Source organism: Lepus europaeus, chromosome 17 (genome assembly GCF_033115175.1).
Source record: "Lepus europaeus isolate LE1 chromosome 17, mLepTim1.pri, whole genome shotgun sequence".
Classification (NCBI taxonomy): domain Eukaryota; kingdom Metazoa; phylum Chordata; class Mammalia; order Lagomorpha; family Leporidae; genus Lepus; species Lepus europaeus.
The window spans coordinates 10,630,080-10,647,947 of record NC_084843.1 but is presented as its reverse complement, the minus strand read 5'-3'; the positions used below and the strand labels follow the sequence as shown (position 1 = coordinate 10,647,947).

The 17,868-nt window shown below is 52.4% G+C and overlaps 2 protein-coding genes across 3 annotated transcripts in view; one reads left to right on the top strand and one right to left on the bottom strand.

Moving 5' to 3' along the window:
* Nucleotides 1-3,210, bottom strand: part of MCMBP (minichromosome maintenance complex binding protein) — a 55,797-nt gene extending 52,587 nt beyond the window's left edge. The window contains 1 exon segment of the mRNA XM_062215356.1: nucleotides 3,109-3,210. Coding sequence (XP_062071340.1) covers nucleotides 3,109-3,166 — 58 coding nt within the window. The 5' untranslated portion in view covers nucleotides 3,167-3,210.
* Nucleotides 3,211-17,281: 14,071 nt separating this feature from the next.
* The window catches only part of SEC23IP (SEC23 interacting protein), a 57,216-nt gene continuing 56,629 nt past the window's right edge, over nucleotides 17,282-17,868 (top strand). The window contains exon 1 of one of the 2 annotated variants that reach the window (XM_062215202.1): nucleotides 17,282-17,513. In XM_062215202.1, coding sequence (XP_062071186.1) covers nucleotides 17,351-17,513 — 163 coding nt within the window. In that variant the 5' untranslated portion in view covers nucleotides 17,282-17,350. The remainder of the gene's footprint in view (nucleotides 17,514-17,868) is intronic. The other variant, XM_062215201.1, reaches the window with a different exon arrangement.

Genomic DNA, 17,868 nt, shown 5'->3' with positions numbered 1-17,868 from the left:
TGACCAACACTGTCTACTGAGCACTTTCAATGTTCAAAGCACATTCTAGGCAATGCGAACATAATGGTGATTAACACTGATACAGGCCCTGAATTCTCAAAACCAGGGAACCCTTGGAAATAAGTTATTTCAATAAGGTTTTTACAGTAACTCTCAGGACGCACAGTATCCTACAGTAACAGGGAGTATAGAGTATCCTGTGGTACCTACCCTAATCCAGTTCTCAAAAGAAAAGTAACATTTAGCCAGGGAAAGCAGACATGGGATGGGAGGGAGAAGGGTACAAAACGCAACAGATGCGGACAGGCAAGTTCAAAATCCAAAACTGAAACGGGGTTCAGTATGCTGAGGGGGCACACAACAACCAAGTCTGAAGGCTAGGCAGGGGCACAGCTGAGAAGGGCCTCTGAAACCTTTTCAAAACGTCCAGGTCAGATATCTAGCCCAACAGGAAGTCACTGAAGGAGCTGGTTCCAGGGCGGTGAATGGAAGAGAAGCAAGACTGAAGGCAGAGACCAGTTAGCAGGCTATTCCACTCACCCAGGAAAGATCATAAGTAATCTGATTTGTGACAGCAGCAATGGGAATAAAGATCTCAGGCCACAGTAAAGAGACGTTTAAGAGCTAGAACTGAATAGGTATAGTGAGTGGCAGAATTCAGATCCTGAGAGAGAAAAAAGACTAAGTGGTGGTCATCAAAAAATGAGCATCACACACTCACAAGAATCAGGCCAGTACAAAAGTATTCTGATATGAACGAAACAGTCCCTACCTGCACTAATACAGTAGCCTCCATCTATATGTAGCTACTGAACCCAAGGAATATGACACTGAGAAACTGAACTTTGTAACTCTATGATTTTAGTTAACTAATTAATTAGAAGGGCAGGGAGAGATTTTTCATCTACTGGCTCACTCCCCAAATACCTATACAAGAGCCCGGGTTGAGCCAGGCCAAAGCATCCGGATCTCCTACACGTGTGGTAGGAACCCAAGTACTTGAGCCATCATCTGCTGCGTCCCACCATGTATCAGCAGGAAGCTGGATCCAAAGAGGAGCTAGGAATGGAACCAGGCACTGAGATATGGGACGCAGCGCCCCAGGCAGAGTGCGAGGGCTGCGGCAAATGCCCGTTCCTACTCAGATTTAAATAGCTAGTAGTGACTTCTGACAGCACAGCTCCAGATTACTGAAGACACCTAACCTAAACACACAACAGGGTTAGGAAGTTTATGTGGAAACATGTGACAAGGACAAGGGTAAAAAAAAAAAATTCTCAGACTCGTTGGAAAGATGCCCGACATGAAAGAAACTTCATTACTTTTCCGGGCGGCGCTGTGAGGCAGCAGGTTAACACCCTGGCCTGAAGCGACGGAAATTCCACGTGAGCTATACAGTTCAAGACCCGGCTGCTCCACTTCCGATCCAGCTCTATGCTATGGCCTGGGAAAGCAGTAGAAGATGGGCCAAGTCCTTGGGCCCCTGCACCTGCGTGGGAGAGCCGGAACAAGCTCCTGGCTTTGGATCAGCGCAGTTCCAACCGTTGCGGCCAACTGGGGAGTGAACCATCGGATGGGAGACCTCTCTGCCTTCTCCTCTCTCTATGTAACTCTGACTTTCAAATAAATAAATAATTTTTTTAAAAAAAGAAACTTCGTTACTTTTCTATAAGACACAACCTATATGGAATAAGACATTCTAGGGAGAAACACACCAGCAAGATTCAGGCTGCGACAAAAATCCCCCAAACACATCCAGTATGACTAGGGTGTATTTCTCCTAAATAAATTTTCCAATAGCAGTATCTGGAACTTAGCCCAATAAGCACCAAACCCTCTTACTTTGGAAGGGCTTTCCTTAAAAGTTATCTACGCACCTGCACCTTCTTAACCCAACAATGCTGCAATTTAACCTGCACTTGACATTTCGGGGCCGTACTTTGCATATCGGTCGTCAGCTCCAGCATTCCGGACCACCAACAGCAAATGACCAGGGCTTAGTGCAGGAATACATCCACCCTGTTCTCAGAGAAGCCCGGACAGTGCATTTACCCACTTTTGTTCTGCAATATAGACACAGCTTTAATTTTTACTCTTTCTCAGGGTGTCCAGTGCACTGGGCTACACTCCCGTCGCCTGACTCAGGTCTCCTAGTTCCAGCCTGGGAAGCCAGGGAACTAAGCTGGCTACTACAATCACGAAGAGCTGCTCACTGAGCACCGACCCCTCCAGCACTGTGCGCCCGCGGCTCCGGCTGCTCAGGACTGTAGTCCCCTGCGAGTCTCTCCTCCTAGTACCCCACGTCTGAGCGAGCCGAGACCACGCTCAGCTCTCGGTCAGCCCCAGGCAAGCCAGGGGCGGCAACCCAACGCAGGGGTTCTGGCGGGGTCTTAGCCCACCACCGCCGAGTGCGAGCAATGCCAGGGAAGGAGGGAGGGGCCGGCAAGCCCAGTGAACCAAAACCGAATCTCGAGTTTTCTCCCTGTACCGGAAGCAGCGAGGCAGCAGGAGCAGTAGCAACTAAAGTTTACTAAGCTCGCCGGCTGCATTCTCTACGCAGAGCCGCACTTCGGGGGCTCCGGCACGGGGCCGGAGGCAGACCACACGGGTTCAAATCCACCCCAACAGCAGCAAGCCGAAGCCACCCCGGGAGCTGCCCTCCGGCTCGGCGGAGGTGTGCCAGCCAGGAGTTGCGGCAACTTCTGTGCAAGCCAGCGCGCACCGCCCGGCACACCGGAAGTTTTGAAATACCCCGAACCTCCCCACCGGCGGGCTACGCCGGCCGCCCCGAGGCTCCAGCCCCGCGCCCGGCGCGTGCCACGCGAGGCTCCGGCCCGCCGGCGCCCTAGACGGCGGCCAGGCCGTCCACCACGGCCAGCCCGCGCGACCTCACCTCGGCCGCCCGCGAGCGGCGGGTCGGGCAGGTGGGAGGCACCTGCAGCCGCGGCCCCGGCCCGCCCGCCGGGGGCCGTCCCAGCTCGGCCGGTGCAGGCCGGCGCCGCCTGTCGCCGCGCGAGCCCTCTGGTCCCGCGTGGGGACCCGCGCGGCGGGGACGGGCCCCGGAGGGCTCCGCAAACTCGACAGCCCGCCCCCAGCGCCGCCACTCACCGAAGAAGCCTTGCACGATCCCGAGCGGGTGGTTGAGCCAGTCCTCCCCGCAGGGCATCTCGCCGAGGGCCGCGGCCGGGGCGGCGGGGATCCGCGGGCGAGCGCGGCCGGGCGGCCGGCGCCCAGCGCCTCCTCAGGAGCTCGGCCGCTCCGCGCCCCGAGCCCGCCCACGCACGACGAGCCGCGGGGCGCACACCGCCCGGCCTCCCTGCGCCTTCCGGAGCCGCGGCGGCGGCGGACGAGGAGCCGCGGGCGAGCGGCAGGCACGGCAGACGCGGCGCGCGCGGGCCCCTAGCCTCCACTTCGCACAATGGCGGGAAACAGCCGCCGCCGACCGCGCTGCCGGCGACCTGGGTGGAGCTCGCGCGGGGAGGGGCGGCGGCGGCGGCGCGCAAGGCGCGTCCCCGGCGAGGGGGCGGGGCGGGCGGGGCCGCGGCGCGGCGGCCGCCATCTTGGAGTCGGGCGAGGGGAGGCCGCCGCGTGCCGAGCCGCGTGGCGCGGCGCTGGGGCCTCGGACTCCGCCTCAGTCATGGAACGTGCGACTTCTCGCGCCGCAGCCGAGCTCGCACGCTCTGGGAGACCTCAGCGTCGTCTCCGGGCGGCCTTGGAGCGTCGAAACAGCCCTTGGCCGCCCGCCGCCTTTCCGTGCTTTTTTTTTTTTTTTTTGCTCTCGGGAACGCCTCTCTGGCGACTTTCCCTGCTGGATGAGGTCTTCCCGCGGGGGGTGCACTTCCAGGCCCGGGGGTGCGTGTTGGCCCCCCTCCCCCGGCCCGGTTCCCTGCGGTGCAGCCGTGGCGCAGGGACTGGCTCCTAAAGGTCAGGCAGGCGCCCCTACACCCCCGCCGGCGCAGCCTCGCCCCACTGTCTGTTCATTAACTTGGGGAGACGGAGAGCGCCACCCCCCATCCGCTAGTTCCACCCTGGGACCGGGCCGGCACGCACGGGCGCTGAGGCTCTCGATGCAGGTGGCCCAGGTGGCCCGGTCAGGTGCCCCGTGGCCTGTGGCTCCCAAGGTGTGCAGGGACGTGGCGGGAGCCGGGCCCTCCGCAGCTGGGACCTGTGGCCCACACCCCCCGAGGGTGCGCCAGGATCCCCTCAGAAGGAAGGCGGGGAGGTCGTTTGCTGGAGGACGGGGAATAGCCGACTTGGCCCGTGAGGTAGTGTTCCCCAGGGCCTGGAGTGCACCCTGAAAGCCCCAGCCTTGTCAGCCGAGAGAAAGGCGGGGATCGGCAGGAAATCTACAAAGTGGGGCGCTGAAGAACCAGCGCTGAACCCGCGTCTCAGGGCTGCGGGGAGGAACAGACCTGGGTTATCTGGGAGCAGGTGCAGAGCGCCAACAGCTAGGGAAGAGCCACTCAAAGAGGGGGCTTAGCACTTGGGGGTTACATAACATCTTTGTCAAAGAAAAATAAGTCTGTAAACAAATTACAAGACAAAGGCTTTCCTGGCCAATGGCCGATGCAGGTTCAAGTTTGTCTCTTAGATTCTTCTGGGGCCACCTCTGGACTGATCAGCGTCGCAGTTGTCCAGCGGCTAACTTTTAGCCTTCCTGGTTGAGAAGGAAGGAGGGAACACTTTTGAAAATTTATGTCCTGTTTTTTGGCAAAGAGCAGGAGAGCAGGGAACTTTTCTGCATCTTCTCAATTGTCTTTAGCACAAAATGATCCTAGGCCAAAGTGGCGTATTGTGGTGTGACATTCTGGTTTACTCCAGGGTAGCACAGGGTAAGTTGGGTTTCTCTTGGCGACTTCATCCGTTGGTATTCTGGGTTGTATGTTTCACTCTTGTGAGTGGTCAAGTCCTGAACTCTCCCACTGCTACTACATTCTTTCATTCGTTGAGCAGTGTTGCCAGGTCCTTGGTGTTGGGAAAATGGTGCCATCTTCCTAGTCCATCCAGCCTGGCTTACTAGAAGTCAGGTGACCCGATAGCCCAATCACAAGTGTCAGCGCCACCCCACCCTAATGGGATTTGCCACTCCCTCTCCCTTACTTCTGCAAAGCTGTGTAAAACCTGGTCTCCCAGTACAGGCTCTGTTCCCTCTGCACGGGGAGGCAGCCTGTCGGGTTTCCCATACTCGACATTAACCTTGTCCCTTACTCAGGTGTTTGGTGTGTTTTGTGGTGGCCTTTCCTTTCACTTGGTATTGCATAGGGAAATCACATCTTAGCTTCTTGTAATGCACAAATTAAAATGATGACATGAAATGTCTGGTTTTGAATCCTTCAATTTCAGATTTGCTTTGAATTGCAGCGGTATGATGTGTGTGTGTGAAACATTTTCCTTCTGTCCTTCTGAGTTCTTGGCAGGGGCCTCTGTAACAAAAGGAAAATCCGCAAGAGGAAGGCATACAGTTTATGTGCCATGAGTTTTGTGTTAGTGAGGCGTGGGGGACCTGGAAGAAGCTCCTGGCTCCTGGCTTCGGATTGGTGCGACTCCAGTCTTTGCGGCCAACTGGGGAGTGAACCAGGGCGTGGAAGACTCTCTGCCTCTCCTTCTCTGTGTAACTCTGACTTTCAAATAAATAAATAAATCTTAAAAAAAAAAAGAGGAACAGGAGCTGAGAGGTTCAGCCGAAGTCTCTGTACCTTAGCCTATATGCCAATTCAGCATAGCCACTTTCCCATGATGCACCTGAGTCTCCACCATGAATAAGATACCACAAAGCTGTCCCAGAGACCACCGGGTGCACTGAACGCTGCCCAAACCCTACCCTGTATTTGCATATTCAATTAGGACACCACCCTGTGCCCAATAAATGGGACAGCTATATTGCAATGGGTGCATTTCTCTCCTCATGGGGCTGCCCACACTCACTTTTGAGTATATACTTTCTTGTTGATCCCTTTTTTTTTTTTTTTAAGATTTATTTTTTATTTATTTGAAAGAGTTACAGAGAGAGGTAGAGACAGAGAGAGGTCTTCCATCAGCTGGTTCACTCCCCAGATGGCTACAACGGCCGGAGCTGCGCCGATCCGAAGCCAGGAGCCAGGAGCTTCTTCCAGGTCTCCCACATGGGTGCAGGGGCCCAAGGACTTGGGCCATCCTCTACTGCTTTCCCAGGCCATAGCAGAGAGCTGGATCGTAAGAGCAGCCGGGACTAGAACCAGTGCCCATATGGGATGCTGGCGCTTCAGGCCAGGGCTTTAACCCACTGCGCCACAGTGCCGGCTCTTGTTGATCTCTAAATAAATTGTGCTCTGATTTTTGCACATTAGGCCTCTGCTTTGATTTGTCATTAGAGACAGACCTTGGAATAAATCCAGCTGTTGGAGCCCTTGCCCACAGCAGCAGGACCAGCGTGGGAGCTGAAAGTGGTGAACTGGGGAAGCAGGAAGGCCAGTGCACAATTGCCCTCCTCTTCAGAGCACAGGAGGCTCCTTTCCTCTGGGCAGGGAGAGGGCGACTCCCATGGAAGGTTTTGACCTACTTTGGGGGAAGGCCAGCGAGTCCTCTGGGGCACCTGCCAACCTCAGATTCCTTCCGCTGGTTGGTGTAGCTTGTCCTGACCCCTGCCACAAGGAACGTTTTAACTTTTGGCTTCTCATATACTTAGTGATCTATCAGACCAACAGTTGCTCAGGTTTTATATCAAGAGACACTGTAATCCTTTTGAAAAGTAACCATTGTATAATGCAAAACATTTCACCCTGTACTTTTTCTTCCCAAAGAAAGCTTTTATTTAAGGAATACAGACTTCATGCATTTCATAAATATAACTTTAGGAATAAAGTGATTCTTCCCACCATACCCGCCCTCCCACCCACTCTCCCACCGCTCCTCCTCCTCCCTCCCCCATTCCCAGTCCCATTCTCCACTAAGATCCATTTTCAACTAACTTTATACACAGCAGACCAACTCTATACTAAGTAAAGAGTTCAACAATTTGCACGGTAAAAAACAAAACAAAAAAACAAACAACAAAAAAGAACAACCTCTTCCTCAACAGTTGAGAAAGGGCTGTTCAAAGTCATTGCATCTTGAAGTTAATTTCACTTTTTTTTTTCTTTTTTAGAAATTTAATTAACTTTAAGGAAGCACCCAAGAATGATACATCTTTTGGGAGCACTTAGACATCTTTTTGAGAACAGAGGTCCTGCATGGGAAATTAGTGCACAGTAACTCTTGTTAATTTAGCAAATTAACACTTTTTTTAAATTTTTATTTGAGAGGTAGAGTTACAGACAGTGAGAGGGAGAGACAGAGAAAAAGGTCTTCTTTCTGCTGGTTCACTCCCCAGAGGGCTGCAACGGCCAGAGCTGCGCCAGTCCGAAGCCAGGAGCCAGTTGCTTCTTCCTGGTCTCCCATGCCAGTGCAGGGTCCCAAGCACTTGGGCCATCTTCTACTGCTTTCCCAGGCCATAGCAGAGAGCTGGATTGGAAGAGGAGCAGCCAGGACGTGAACTGGCGCCCATATGGGATGCTGGCACCACAGGCGGAGGATTAACCTGTGCCACGCCACCAGCCCCAAGCAATTAACACACTTATGTATGACATCAGTGATCACCCAAGGCTGTTGACATGAGCTGCCTAGGCTATGGAAGCCTTTGAATGCACAAATTCCGTCAGTATTTAGACAAGGCCATAAGCAAAGTGGACGTTCTCTACTCCCGTCAGAGAAAAGTACCTCCTTCTTTGATGGCCACTTCTTTCCACTGTCACCTTGTACTTTTTCTGTGCAGGATATCCTGGTACTGATAAATAGGTACCAAGTGTAAAAGCCCAGGGGAGGGTCCAGAGTTCTTCCTCCAGGCCAAGCCTGCGTTTTTTTTGTTTTTGTTTTTTTTTTTTTAGATTTATTTATTTGTTTAAAATGCAGAGTTAGAGAGAGAGACAAAGATCTTGATCCACTGGTTCACCCCCTCAAATGGCCCCCAGTGGCCAAAGTTGGGCTCACCGAAGCCAGGAGCTTCTTCTGGGTCTCCAACGTGGGTGCAGCGTCCCAAGTACTTGGATCATCTTCTGCTGCTTTCCCAGGCAATTAGAAGTGGAGTGACATCCATACGGATTGCCGATGTAGGAGGCGGCATGCTATGCCACAGTGCCAGCCCCCTAAGCCTGCATTTTTAAGGGAGGCATTCATTAACTGTCTATAAAGTGCTTTCAGATAGCACTGGGAATACTGGGGTGGAAGAAGGAGATTCCATTGCCACCCTAGTGGAGCATATGGTCCAGTAGGAGACTCATTTCCAGCCATGTCAGGTGCTGGAGTAAGTAAAGTCTGGAAGGGAAAGGAACTGAGGCATGACTTCTATTGAGAGGAGAGTTGTGGGGGGATGGGGAACAATGCTTCTAGGCTTGCCTAAAAACATGACATTTACACCAGGACTTGAAATGTAAATAATTTAGGAGAAAAGGGTGCGGAAAAGCTGTTCCAAACCGTAAGACTGGGAAAACAAAAATTTGTTCAGAAAAATTAAAATAATAATCATTTACCATGGGACTTGGCAATTAATAGTGTTTGTGTGGCCATAGTAATGTTAAAATTTGAATATTGACCTAGGCAGCATTATAATTTAACCATATTGGAAGGCTGGGGAATAGGAAGGATTAATTTCTGATACCACTTGGTGATAAGGACAAAGGTCAAAAAGATCAAACTCCTCATCTCTTATCTGGGAACTCAACAGATAATGCAAGAGGGAGGGGAACCAGAAGTGGTGGAGCTTGTTTACTTGGAAATGCTGAAGTTCAAAAGAACCAGCTGAAAGGGTTGGAAGTGGTTGCCAGCAGGGTCTGGTAAAATGTTCCTCTAAAACATTCGCTAGTTTTCTGTGTCCTTAGCACTAATTCAACCCAGCTGCTCTAGGATTTCAATTGGATTGCAAGATCTTTGAAGCAGTGATTTGGATATCTTTACTGTTCTCCTACACCTACAACAGTGCTTCACATGGAATAGTTGCTGGGTGGATAATTCACACATGCCACAATGCCCAAGTCACCTGGGTAGCTCTTTTTTAAAAATAAATATTATACTTATTTGAAAGACAGAATTTCACAAAGAAAAAGACAGAGAGACATTTTATCAGCTAGGTGACTCCCCAAATAGCCACATAGACATGGCTGGGTTAGGCCATCCATCTGGGTCTCCCTTATGGATGCAGGGGCCCAAGTACTTGGGCCATCTTCCACTGCTTTTCCAAGCACGGTAGCATGGAGCTGGTGGGAAGCGGGGCATGGGAAGCCAACCAGCTCCCATGTGGGATGCTGGTGCCACAGATGGCAGCTTAACCTATGCACCACCGCACCAGCTGTACTTGTGTTGCTACTTAAACACGTCAGGTATTCTGTCCACATATTTTAATGATTTTTTGCATTTTATTTATTAAATATTTATTTTCATTTTATTCGAAAAGAAGAGAGAAACAGAGATAGACTAAGAGAATTTCCATCCCCACCTTCTCTCCCCAAATGTCCCCAACAGCCAGGGCTAGGGCAGGCTGAAGCCAGGAGCCCAGAACTCACTCTGGTTCTCTCACAAGGATGCCAGGGACCCAAGAACTTGAGCCTAGAAGTGCTGGGGGACAGGAAAGTGAGGTCCTCGAATGAGGGGGACCGGTTGGCACTGAGCAGTCAGGTCCCCTCCCCCACTCTGAGAACTGGACCCGCTGATAGCCCCCTCTGGAGAGGGTGAAACGAAAGCCCAGCTAGTCATAAATCTTCTGGTGATTCTGTGCTGCACTGCCGTTGTCGTTGGGCTTTTCCTACCGCGGGTCTGCTACATCACGGACAACTGCTTCCAAGATCTGTCTCAGTCTCCTCCTTCTTATGGGTTTATGTTTCCAAAACAAAAACCATTTGTGTTTGCCACAAGTTTCCAAAGGAGCAAATGACGATACGTATGTTCAGGCTGACTGCCTCCCCCAGGTGTTGCTCATCCTGCCGGTCACCCGAGGCTAGGTCACCATCGTCGCCCACCTGGCCCAGCCGGCCAATGGCTCTTCCTTCGAGGCTCGCTCCTTCCTGAATTCACAGCGGATGTTACTTCTCCACGCATCTTTAAAGCCTTCTTTGACTCGCCTTTGCCCTCACCTGTAAGAAGCTACACCACCTGACTGGTGCCTGACAGGTGCTTCCTCCTGGTTGCTCCCCGGACTCCAGCCACAAGCAAATGTGTGTTTCTCTTAACATTCACATATGGCAGCTCAGGGGTTCCCACCCACTGCTTCCTCTGGCCCTCCCTTCCCCAAGTCCTTCCAGTTCACTTCTACTCACTACCTTTTAGGTCTTCACTTTGCTTGCCATCTTCAGAGAAGACTTTCATGTCACTTTAGACTAAGCAGGGCCTCTGTCGATGGTCCGGTTATTTGAAATAGTTGCTGTCTCTTCCCAGGAAACGGTCACACCACCCTCCCCTGATGCCGCCAGTGTTCCCGTGTGATCCTCTGGGACATTCATCATTCCTCAGTTTATTATCATGTGTTTATCTTCCCAGTCAACTGTAGGAAAGGATGGGTTCCACGTCTACCTCACCACCCTGCACCCTCGTGTTTAGCACACTGCTCTGCTCACTTGTGATAATGACAGAGACTGTCCTTGACAGTTCTCCACATGGCTTCCAGCAGCGTAAGGCCAGGTGTCCAGGACAACTGCCCTGAGATGCCTGCCTAGCAGAGTGGGTGTCTGGAGCAGCACGTGACGTTGCAGCTCGGGAACACAGGCACTCATGTTGAGGTGCTCGGTTAGGGTTCTGCTTCTGATCCAGCTACCTGCTGGTGCACACCCGCGGGGGCAGCAGACGAGGTTCCTGCCATCACTGTGACGGATACACGCTCCTTTCCACTTTCTCACTATGATTGACCAAAGCTAATTGATGAGCTTGTGACTGACCACAGCGTCTGTTCAATTCTACAGATGAATAATGCTTGCTTGGGAATTCCAGAAAATGGCCTTGAGAAAGGCAGCTGAGGTTGCAGAGTGAGGTTGCCAGAGTGCCCAGAGGGTTGGACATATGCCTGCGGGATGAAAGGAACCACTGTGCCCTCACCCAGTTCTTTATCGCCTGGCTGGAGGCCAACATGCAGCTGGCCCCAACCTTTGTTCCCCCTGTTCCTAACTCCCCTTCATCTCCTCTTTCTGCTCTGTACAGTCTTCCTCCTCAAAAAAGAAAAAAACAAAACAAAACAAAACAAAAAAAAACAAAAAACAGAAAGGGAACAAGTGTTTGTGAAGTTGAATAAATTCAAACAGTTGTACACTATTGGTAAGAAAGGGGCCAGTGCTGTGGTGTAGTAGGTAAAGCTGTCACTTGCAGTGCCAGCATCCCATATGGGCATCGGTTCTAGTCCTGGCTGCTCTACTTCTGATCCGGCTCTCTGCTATGTCCTGGGAAAGCAGTAGAAGATGGCCCAAGTCCTTGGGCCCCTGCACCCGTGTGGGAGACAAGCTCCTGGAACAAGCTCCTGGCTCCTGGCTTTGGATCAATACAGCTCTAGCTGTTGTAGCCATTTGGGGAGTGAACCAGCAGATGGAAGACCTCTCTCTCTCTCTTTCTCTCTCTCTCTCTGCATCTGCCTCTCTGTAACTCTTAAAAAAAAAAAAAAAAGAATGGCATGGTCAATGCAGAAGGCAGTATGGACTTAACAATATAGGGCCTGTGTTGTAGTGCAGTAGCTTAAGCCTCTGCCTGCAATGCCAGGATCCCATATTGGAGTGCTGACTTGAGTCCTGGTTGTTTTGCTTCTTCTTCTTCTTCTTCTTTTTTTTTTTTTTTAGATTTTTTTTTCACTAGAGAGAGTTACACAGAGAGAGGAGAGGGAGAGAGAGACAGAGAGAGGAGTGTCTTCCATCTGATGATTTACTCCCCAATTGGCCACAATGGCTGGAACTGCGCCTATCAGAAGCCAGGAGCCAGGAGCTTCTTCCAGGTCTCCCACATGGGTGCAGGAGCCTAAGCACTTGGGCCATCCTCTACTGCTTTCCCAGGCCATAGCAGTGAGCTGGATTGGAAGTAGAGCAGCCGAGACTGGAACCAGTGCCCATATGAGATACTGGCACTGCAGGTGGCAGCTTTTCTCGCCACGCCACAGTGCCAACCCCTGCTCTGCCTTTCAAATCAACCAGCCAACCAACCAAACAACCAATCTTTGGAATGAAAGTCCTCCTAGCAAGAAAGTTTTAAAGTAAGGACATAGCTTTCCTCATGGCTTTGTCTACCTCAAAATAAACCACTATCAGAACATGCCTGTGACTACAGACTTCTAATTTTGGCCACCGAAGATTAGAGATGGAAATTGAGCACCCCCTTGACTTGCATCCTCTGGTCTGCTTTAACAAAAATCAGGAGGAAAAGAAAGCTAGGCATCAGAAATGTAAAGATAGGTGGCAGCCTATTAATGGCTGTTCTGCACAGTGATCTGCCCTCAAGGAGACCCAACATCCACTGCAGTGGCTTTCAATGTGGAAAGCCAGGGCTTCAGCCAAAGTCAGCTTGTGAAGAGCCCTGGCAGCTCTGCCAGCCAAGAGTTGGGTCATTGGAAATGGAACTGCCCTGGAGTTGAAGGACACCCAGGTCAGAGCCGCAGATCGGCTCCAAGCTGGAGAGCCCTTCACTCGACCCAGCTTCCAAAGTAACCAACGCTGCTGAGGGTACGGCCAACTAGGGTCAGTAACATTGCAGGCAGAACTGTAAATTTCCTGTTGGAGATGCCACCTGTCGTTACCTGGCCAGCTCTCCTCCCAGGCCAGTTGGGTAATGGAAGTCAACAGGGTGCCTTCCCAAGGAGGTTCACACCTCCCTTAGGATGTACCCATGTGAAGAGATAGGTAGGTCTGGGCCTCATAACTGAGGAGGCCTTAAAGCCCACCAGATTATTATCAGGCCCCTTCTGTCAGTTTCTCTTTGCCTCTCAATTGGAGAACTTATTCATGGCTTAGACAGCACCTTTCTTTCTTTTTTTTTTTTGACAGGCAGAGTGGCTAGTGAGAGAGAGAGACAGAGAGAAAGGTCTTCCTTTTTGCCATTGGTTCATCCTCCAATGGCCGCTGCGGCCGGCGCATCGTGCTGATCCAAAGCCAGGAGCTTCTTCCAGTCTCCCATGCGGGTACAGGGCCCAAGGACTTGGGCCATCCTCCACTGCCTTCCCGGGCCATAGCGGAGAGCTGGCCTGGAAGAGGGGCAACTGGGACTAGAACCCGGTGTGCCGGCGCCGCAAGGCGGAAGATTAGCCTGTTAAGACACGGCGCCAGCCAACAGCACCTTTCTTAGGTCCTCTCATAATGACTCTGTCCTTTGTTCTAGACCCTGTCTAGCCCACTTGGGGCCTCATTCCTTTGTTTTTGTTTTGTTTTGTTTTGTTTTTTTAAGATTTATTTATTTGAAAGTCAGAGTTATACAGAGAGAGAGAGAGAGAAAGAGAGAGAGAGGTCTTGGTTCACTCCCCAATTGGCTGCAATGACCGGAGCTGTGCTGATCCGAAGCCAGGAGCCAGGAGCTTCTTCCAGGTCTCCCACATGGGTACAGGAGCCCAAGGACTTGGGCCATCTTCTACTGCTTTCCCAGGCCATAGCAGAGAGCTGGATCGGAAGTAGAGCGGCTGGGACTCGAACCGGCATCCATATGGGATTGCAGTGCTTCCGGCGAGGATGTTAACCTGCCGTGCCACAGTGCCGGCCCCGGCCTCATTCCTTTGTAATCAAAGCCTCTACTAACATTGATGGCTCTACTCCTGACTTGTGTGTACTGATGGTCCTCTCCCCCACTTAGTGTTGTATGATTGTTCCGAATTTCTCTACAGACAAACCCCTCCACCTGCAAAAGATGAGTGGCTTTTCTCCTGGTCTTGGTTGGGATCAGCTTTAAACCACATCCATCAGTCTTCACAAGGGTCCAGAGCCCCCCACCCTCAATTTCCTCTCCTCATGAAATCCTCTCAGTACCTGGTTAATGCCACTCTTAGGATCATTGCTTGCTATTCTCACCCTGTCTTTTATACTACATTATCTGCTTAAGTGTTTATAGGAGGTGATAATGGAATGAACCAAGCCCTTCAGCAACCAGGCAGTCAACCAAATGCTGCTACAGGGATATACTCAGCTCCCCAGCCAGGCGGTAGCGGCTTGAGACAACGCCCCATGCCAGCAGCGAGTACCTCGTCGCGCCAAGTCAGCAGGAAGTAGCTCTACAGACAGATCATTGTCCCTTTACCCCTCCTAGACTTTTGGGGCTAATGTAATCCCATACAACTCCTGCTGTATAAAAACACAAAAGGGGGGAATGTTAGTAAAATTGTACAGTCTTATCTATGGCGCGATCTACACCATGGACACCATCCTAGGCTCTGGCCCCTGCTGCCATTGCTAGAAGCCAGCCAGCCATGTGGCCCAACCACCGGTGTCAGCCCCACCCCCATCCTAATGGGATTTGCTGCTCCTATCTCTTTGCCCCCCCACCCTGCAATAGAAGGACCTGTTCCTGGCTTTTTCTCTCCATCTCCTGATCTCTCTTTATGTCTCTTGATTGCTCGCTCTCTCTCTCTCTTATGCTCTCCTTCTCTCTTTTTCATTCTTCACCCCTTCCCTACAGCCTGTTGGGTTTCCCGCAATAAACTCTTTTCCTAAAAAAAAAAAAAAAGAGAAAAAAAGAGAAAGTCCTCCTAGTTGCAATTGGGGAAGAGCATATCTGTGACTAGAGAAGTGCACTCTATGCCCAAGAAACCTGTTCCCTAGCATCAGTGCTGGTCTGTGCTGAATCGGTGTCCAGCAGCCAGCACCCTGGGCCTGATTTCTACCTGTAGTGGAAGACCACAGTGGCATTCTGGGTGCCTGGTTTTGCCTCACCCGGTCCTCATTGTCGTGGGCATTCTGGATTGTGAGCCAGTGGATAGAAGATCTCCTTCTCTCTGCCTTTCAGATAATTTAAAAATTGCCTGCCCGAGAAAGCTCAGCCTTGCTAGAATTTCCTGTCTGTTCCAGCCACAGCCTGGTGATAGGCAGTTAGGCCCCTGAACCTTGCTTACAGCAAAGACTTCAACCTTGCGGTTGTAATTTCTTCCTCTGCCCCTTTGCTGTGTGAATCTTCTACCACCCAGAGCTGCTTTTTTGAGAATTCAGACACTCCAGGGCACACTCCTCACTCTCATTCCCGGTCCCTGGGTGTGCCTTGCTCCAATTTACACCACCGCCTGTCTTCAGGAGCTGGGAATTGTAGCTCTCCTCCGGGTTAAGTACCAGTTAACACACAGATGGTAACATGGGGCCCAAGTGCCATGCACACCCCTTGCTCTCAGCACAACTCAGCCTTGGAAAAGTCTCCAACTCAGAACAACCCTGTTTGAACCCTGGTGTAGAGTTCAGTTGTGAGTAATTAATTCAAACGGTAAGTTAGTTTAAATACATTTGAAATTAAGACAATAATATGTAGTATGTTAAGATTAAATGATATACAATATGGGGCAACAGATTAAAGTCTTGGTCTTAAGAGCTTTCAGGACCTGTCGCAAGACCTGCCATTCCTCCATGACAGGCTTTATTTTAAGCCAGAAAAGACAGGCCTAAGGGTACGGGAATGAAGCTATTCCTGGGATTTAGATTCTTCCGCCTTCCTGTATGACGCCTAGCCCTTAAGTTGCTCAAATGCATCAATAAAATACATAAATTTAGGTAACTGCCATGTAAGGAATAAGGAACTTGTCTAGGTGTGTAGTGACATATGTACTTGTTTACTTGAGTGCATGAACATGCTGGGAAGGTGAGGGACCAGGCTTCTTGCCTCAGCACTGCGCTGTGTTGTAGGTGCCGGTAAGAGCCCCAGCGAGCTGGTAATAAAATCCTCTGGCTGTTGCACCCAGCCTGCCTTTTGTGAGTTGTTTTGGGGAGGGTCTCAAACCGGACCCAACACTGGCTGTTCTGCTTCCCGCCCAGCTCTCAGCTAATGTGCCCGGGAAGCTACAAATGATCTCTCCTCTTGGGTAGTTCCTGCCACCCACGTGGGAGACCAGGGTGGAATTCTTGGCCTCAGATGGGCCCAGCCCCGACCGCTGCTGCCCTTTGAGGATGATCTGTCATTCTGCCTTTCAAATAAATAAAAAAGTAAATAAATCTTTTTGTTTCAGCGAAGCTGAGTCCAGTTCTTGTTGGGCCACCTTCCTATTGCAATAGGTCATTACTTAATATAATGTCTTACCATTGTAACTAGACTCTGGCTTTTTTTTTTTTTTTTTTTTTTTGGACAGGCAGAGTGGATAGTGAGAGAGAGAGAGAGACAGAGAGAAAGGTCTTCCTTTTTGCCGCTGGTTCACCCTCCAATGGCCGCTGCGGCCAGCGCACTGAGCTGATCCGAAGCCAGGAGCCAGGTGCTTCTCCTGGTCTCCCATGCGGGTGCAGGGCCCAAGCACTTGGGCCATCCTCCACTGCCTTCCCGGGCCACAGCAGAGAGCTGGCCTGGAAGAGGGGCAACCGAGATAGAATCTGGCGCCCCAGCCGGGACTAGAACCCGGTGTGCCGGTGCCGCAAGGTGGAGGATTAGCCTGTTAAGCCACGGCGCCGGCCTAGACTCTGGCTTTTAAAAAACTCGTTGACAGCGGGCAGATCGGGTCGTTAGCTGATTTAATAAACTGACACCCCACACGGGGGTCGACACCCGCGGCCTGGTTCGCTACTTTGAGGCCTCTCTGGGAGTCTCCAGGACGCTGCTTGGCCATTTCTGTATTTTCCCCTCTGTAATCTCTTCTGTGAAAGCTGACAATTACGGACTAGGCTACTGTGGACAGAAAAAGCTCCTGGTTTAAAGGCACACGCCTACAACCTCAAGCCCCTGGCTTCCCTTTTGAACGACGGCTTAAGCATTGCTCAGGTTTTGCCAGCTCTGCTTCTGGGCCAGGGGGCAAGGGCTCAGTCCAGAAAGGCACGAAGCTGCGAGAGCGGCTGCTGGCCTCCCAAAATCTGTCCACTCAGCCATCTCTCCGGCAGTTTTAGGAAGCCTGGAGCGCCCCTCGCAACCGGCGGCTTTCAGCGTCCATTCGGGCACGGACCCGGAGCGGGCAGCAGCCACCGTCCCCTCTCCCAGTCCCTCCGCCTCCAGCCTCGCTCGCGCAGCCGCGACGGGGGTCACGTGCTAAGCCCTGGCGTGACGCCGGCGCCGCCATGTTATTTCCTGGCGACGCGTGCTAGGGGAAGGGAGGGAGCTGGTACTTCCGGTCCCTGGGCGCAAGTGCGGAAGTGCGCTGGCCCGAGGGTGACTGGTTTCCGGCCGGTGGCGCTGCCCCGGCTACCGGGAGACGTGTAACGGACGGTGGGCCGCAGCCATGGCTGAGAGGAAGCCTAACGGCGGCGGCGGGGGCGCGTCCGCCTCCTCGTCGGGCACTAACTTACTCTTCTCGTCCTCGGCCACAGAGTTCAGCTTCAACGTGCCCTTCATCCCGGTCACCCAGGCGGCCGCCACCCCGGCCTCCCTGCTCCTGCCCGGAGGTAGTCAGGGGCGGGCGGTCCCGCGCCGCGAGAGTGTGCAGGGAGGCGGGCGGGGGTCGTGGGGCGACGGGCAGCTTGCCAGGGCCCCCAGTGGGCACGTTCGCGTGGACCCGGGGTTAGGGGCCTGGGGGGCGCGCACCGGGTCCCGGGGCTTGCTCTTCGTCGGGGGAACGCTGTGTCCCTGTGTCCCACTAGGAGACCCCTGGGGTACGGCAGGGCATCTCCCGGGGCGGACAGGGTAGACTGTCTGTAAAGCGCAGGTGAGAGTGCGTTCTTCATTCCCGACAGTGCGGCCCCCACTCCTGTGTGCGCCCTGGCTCCTGGTTCGAGCCTGTGTATTGACCAGGGAGATTGC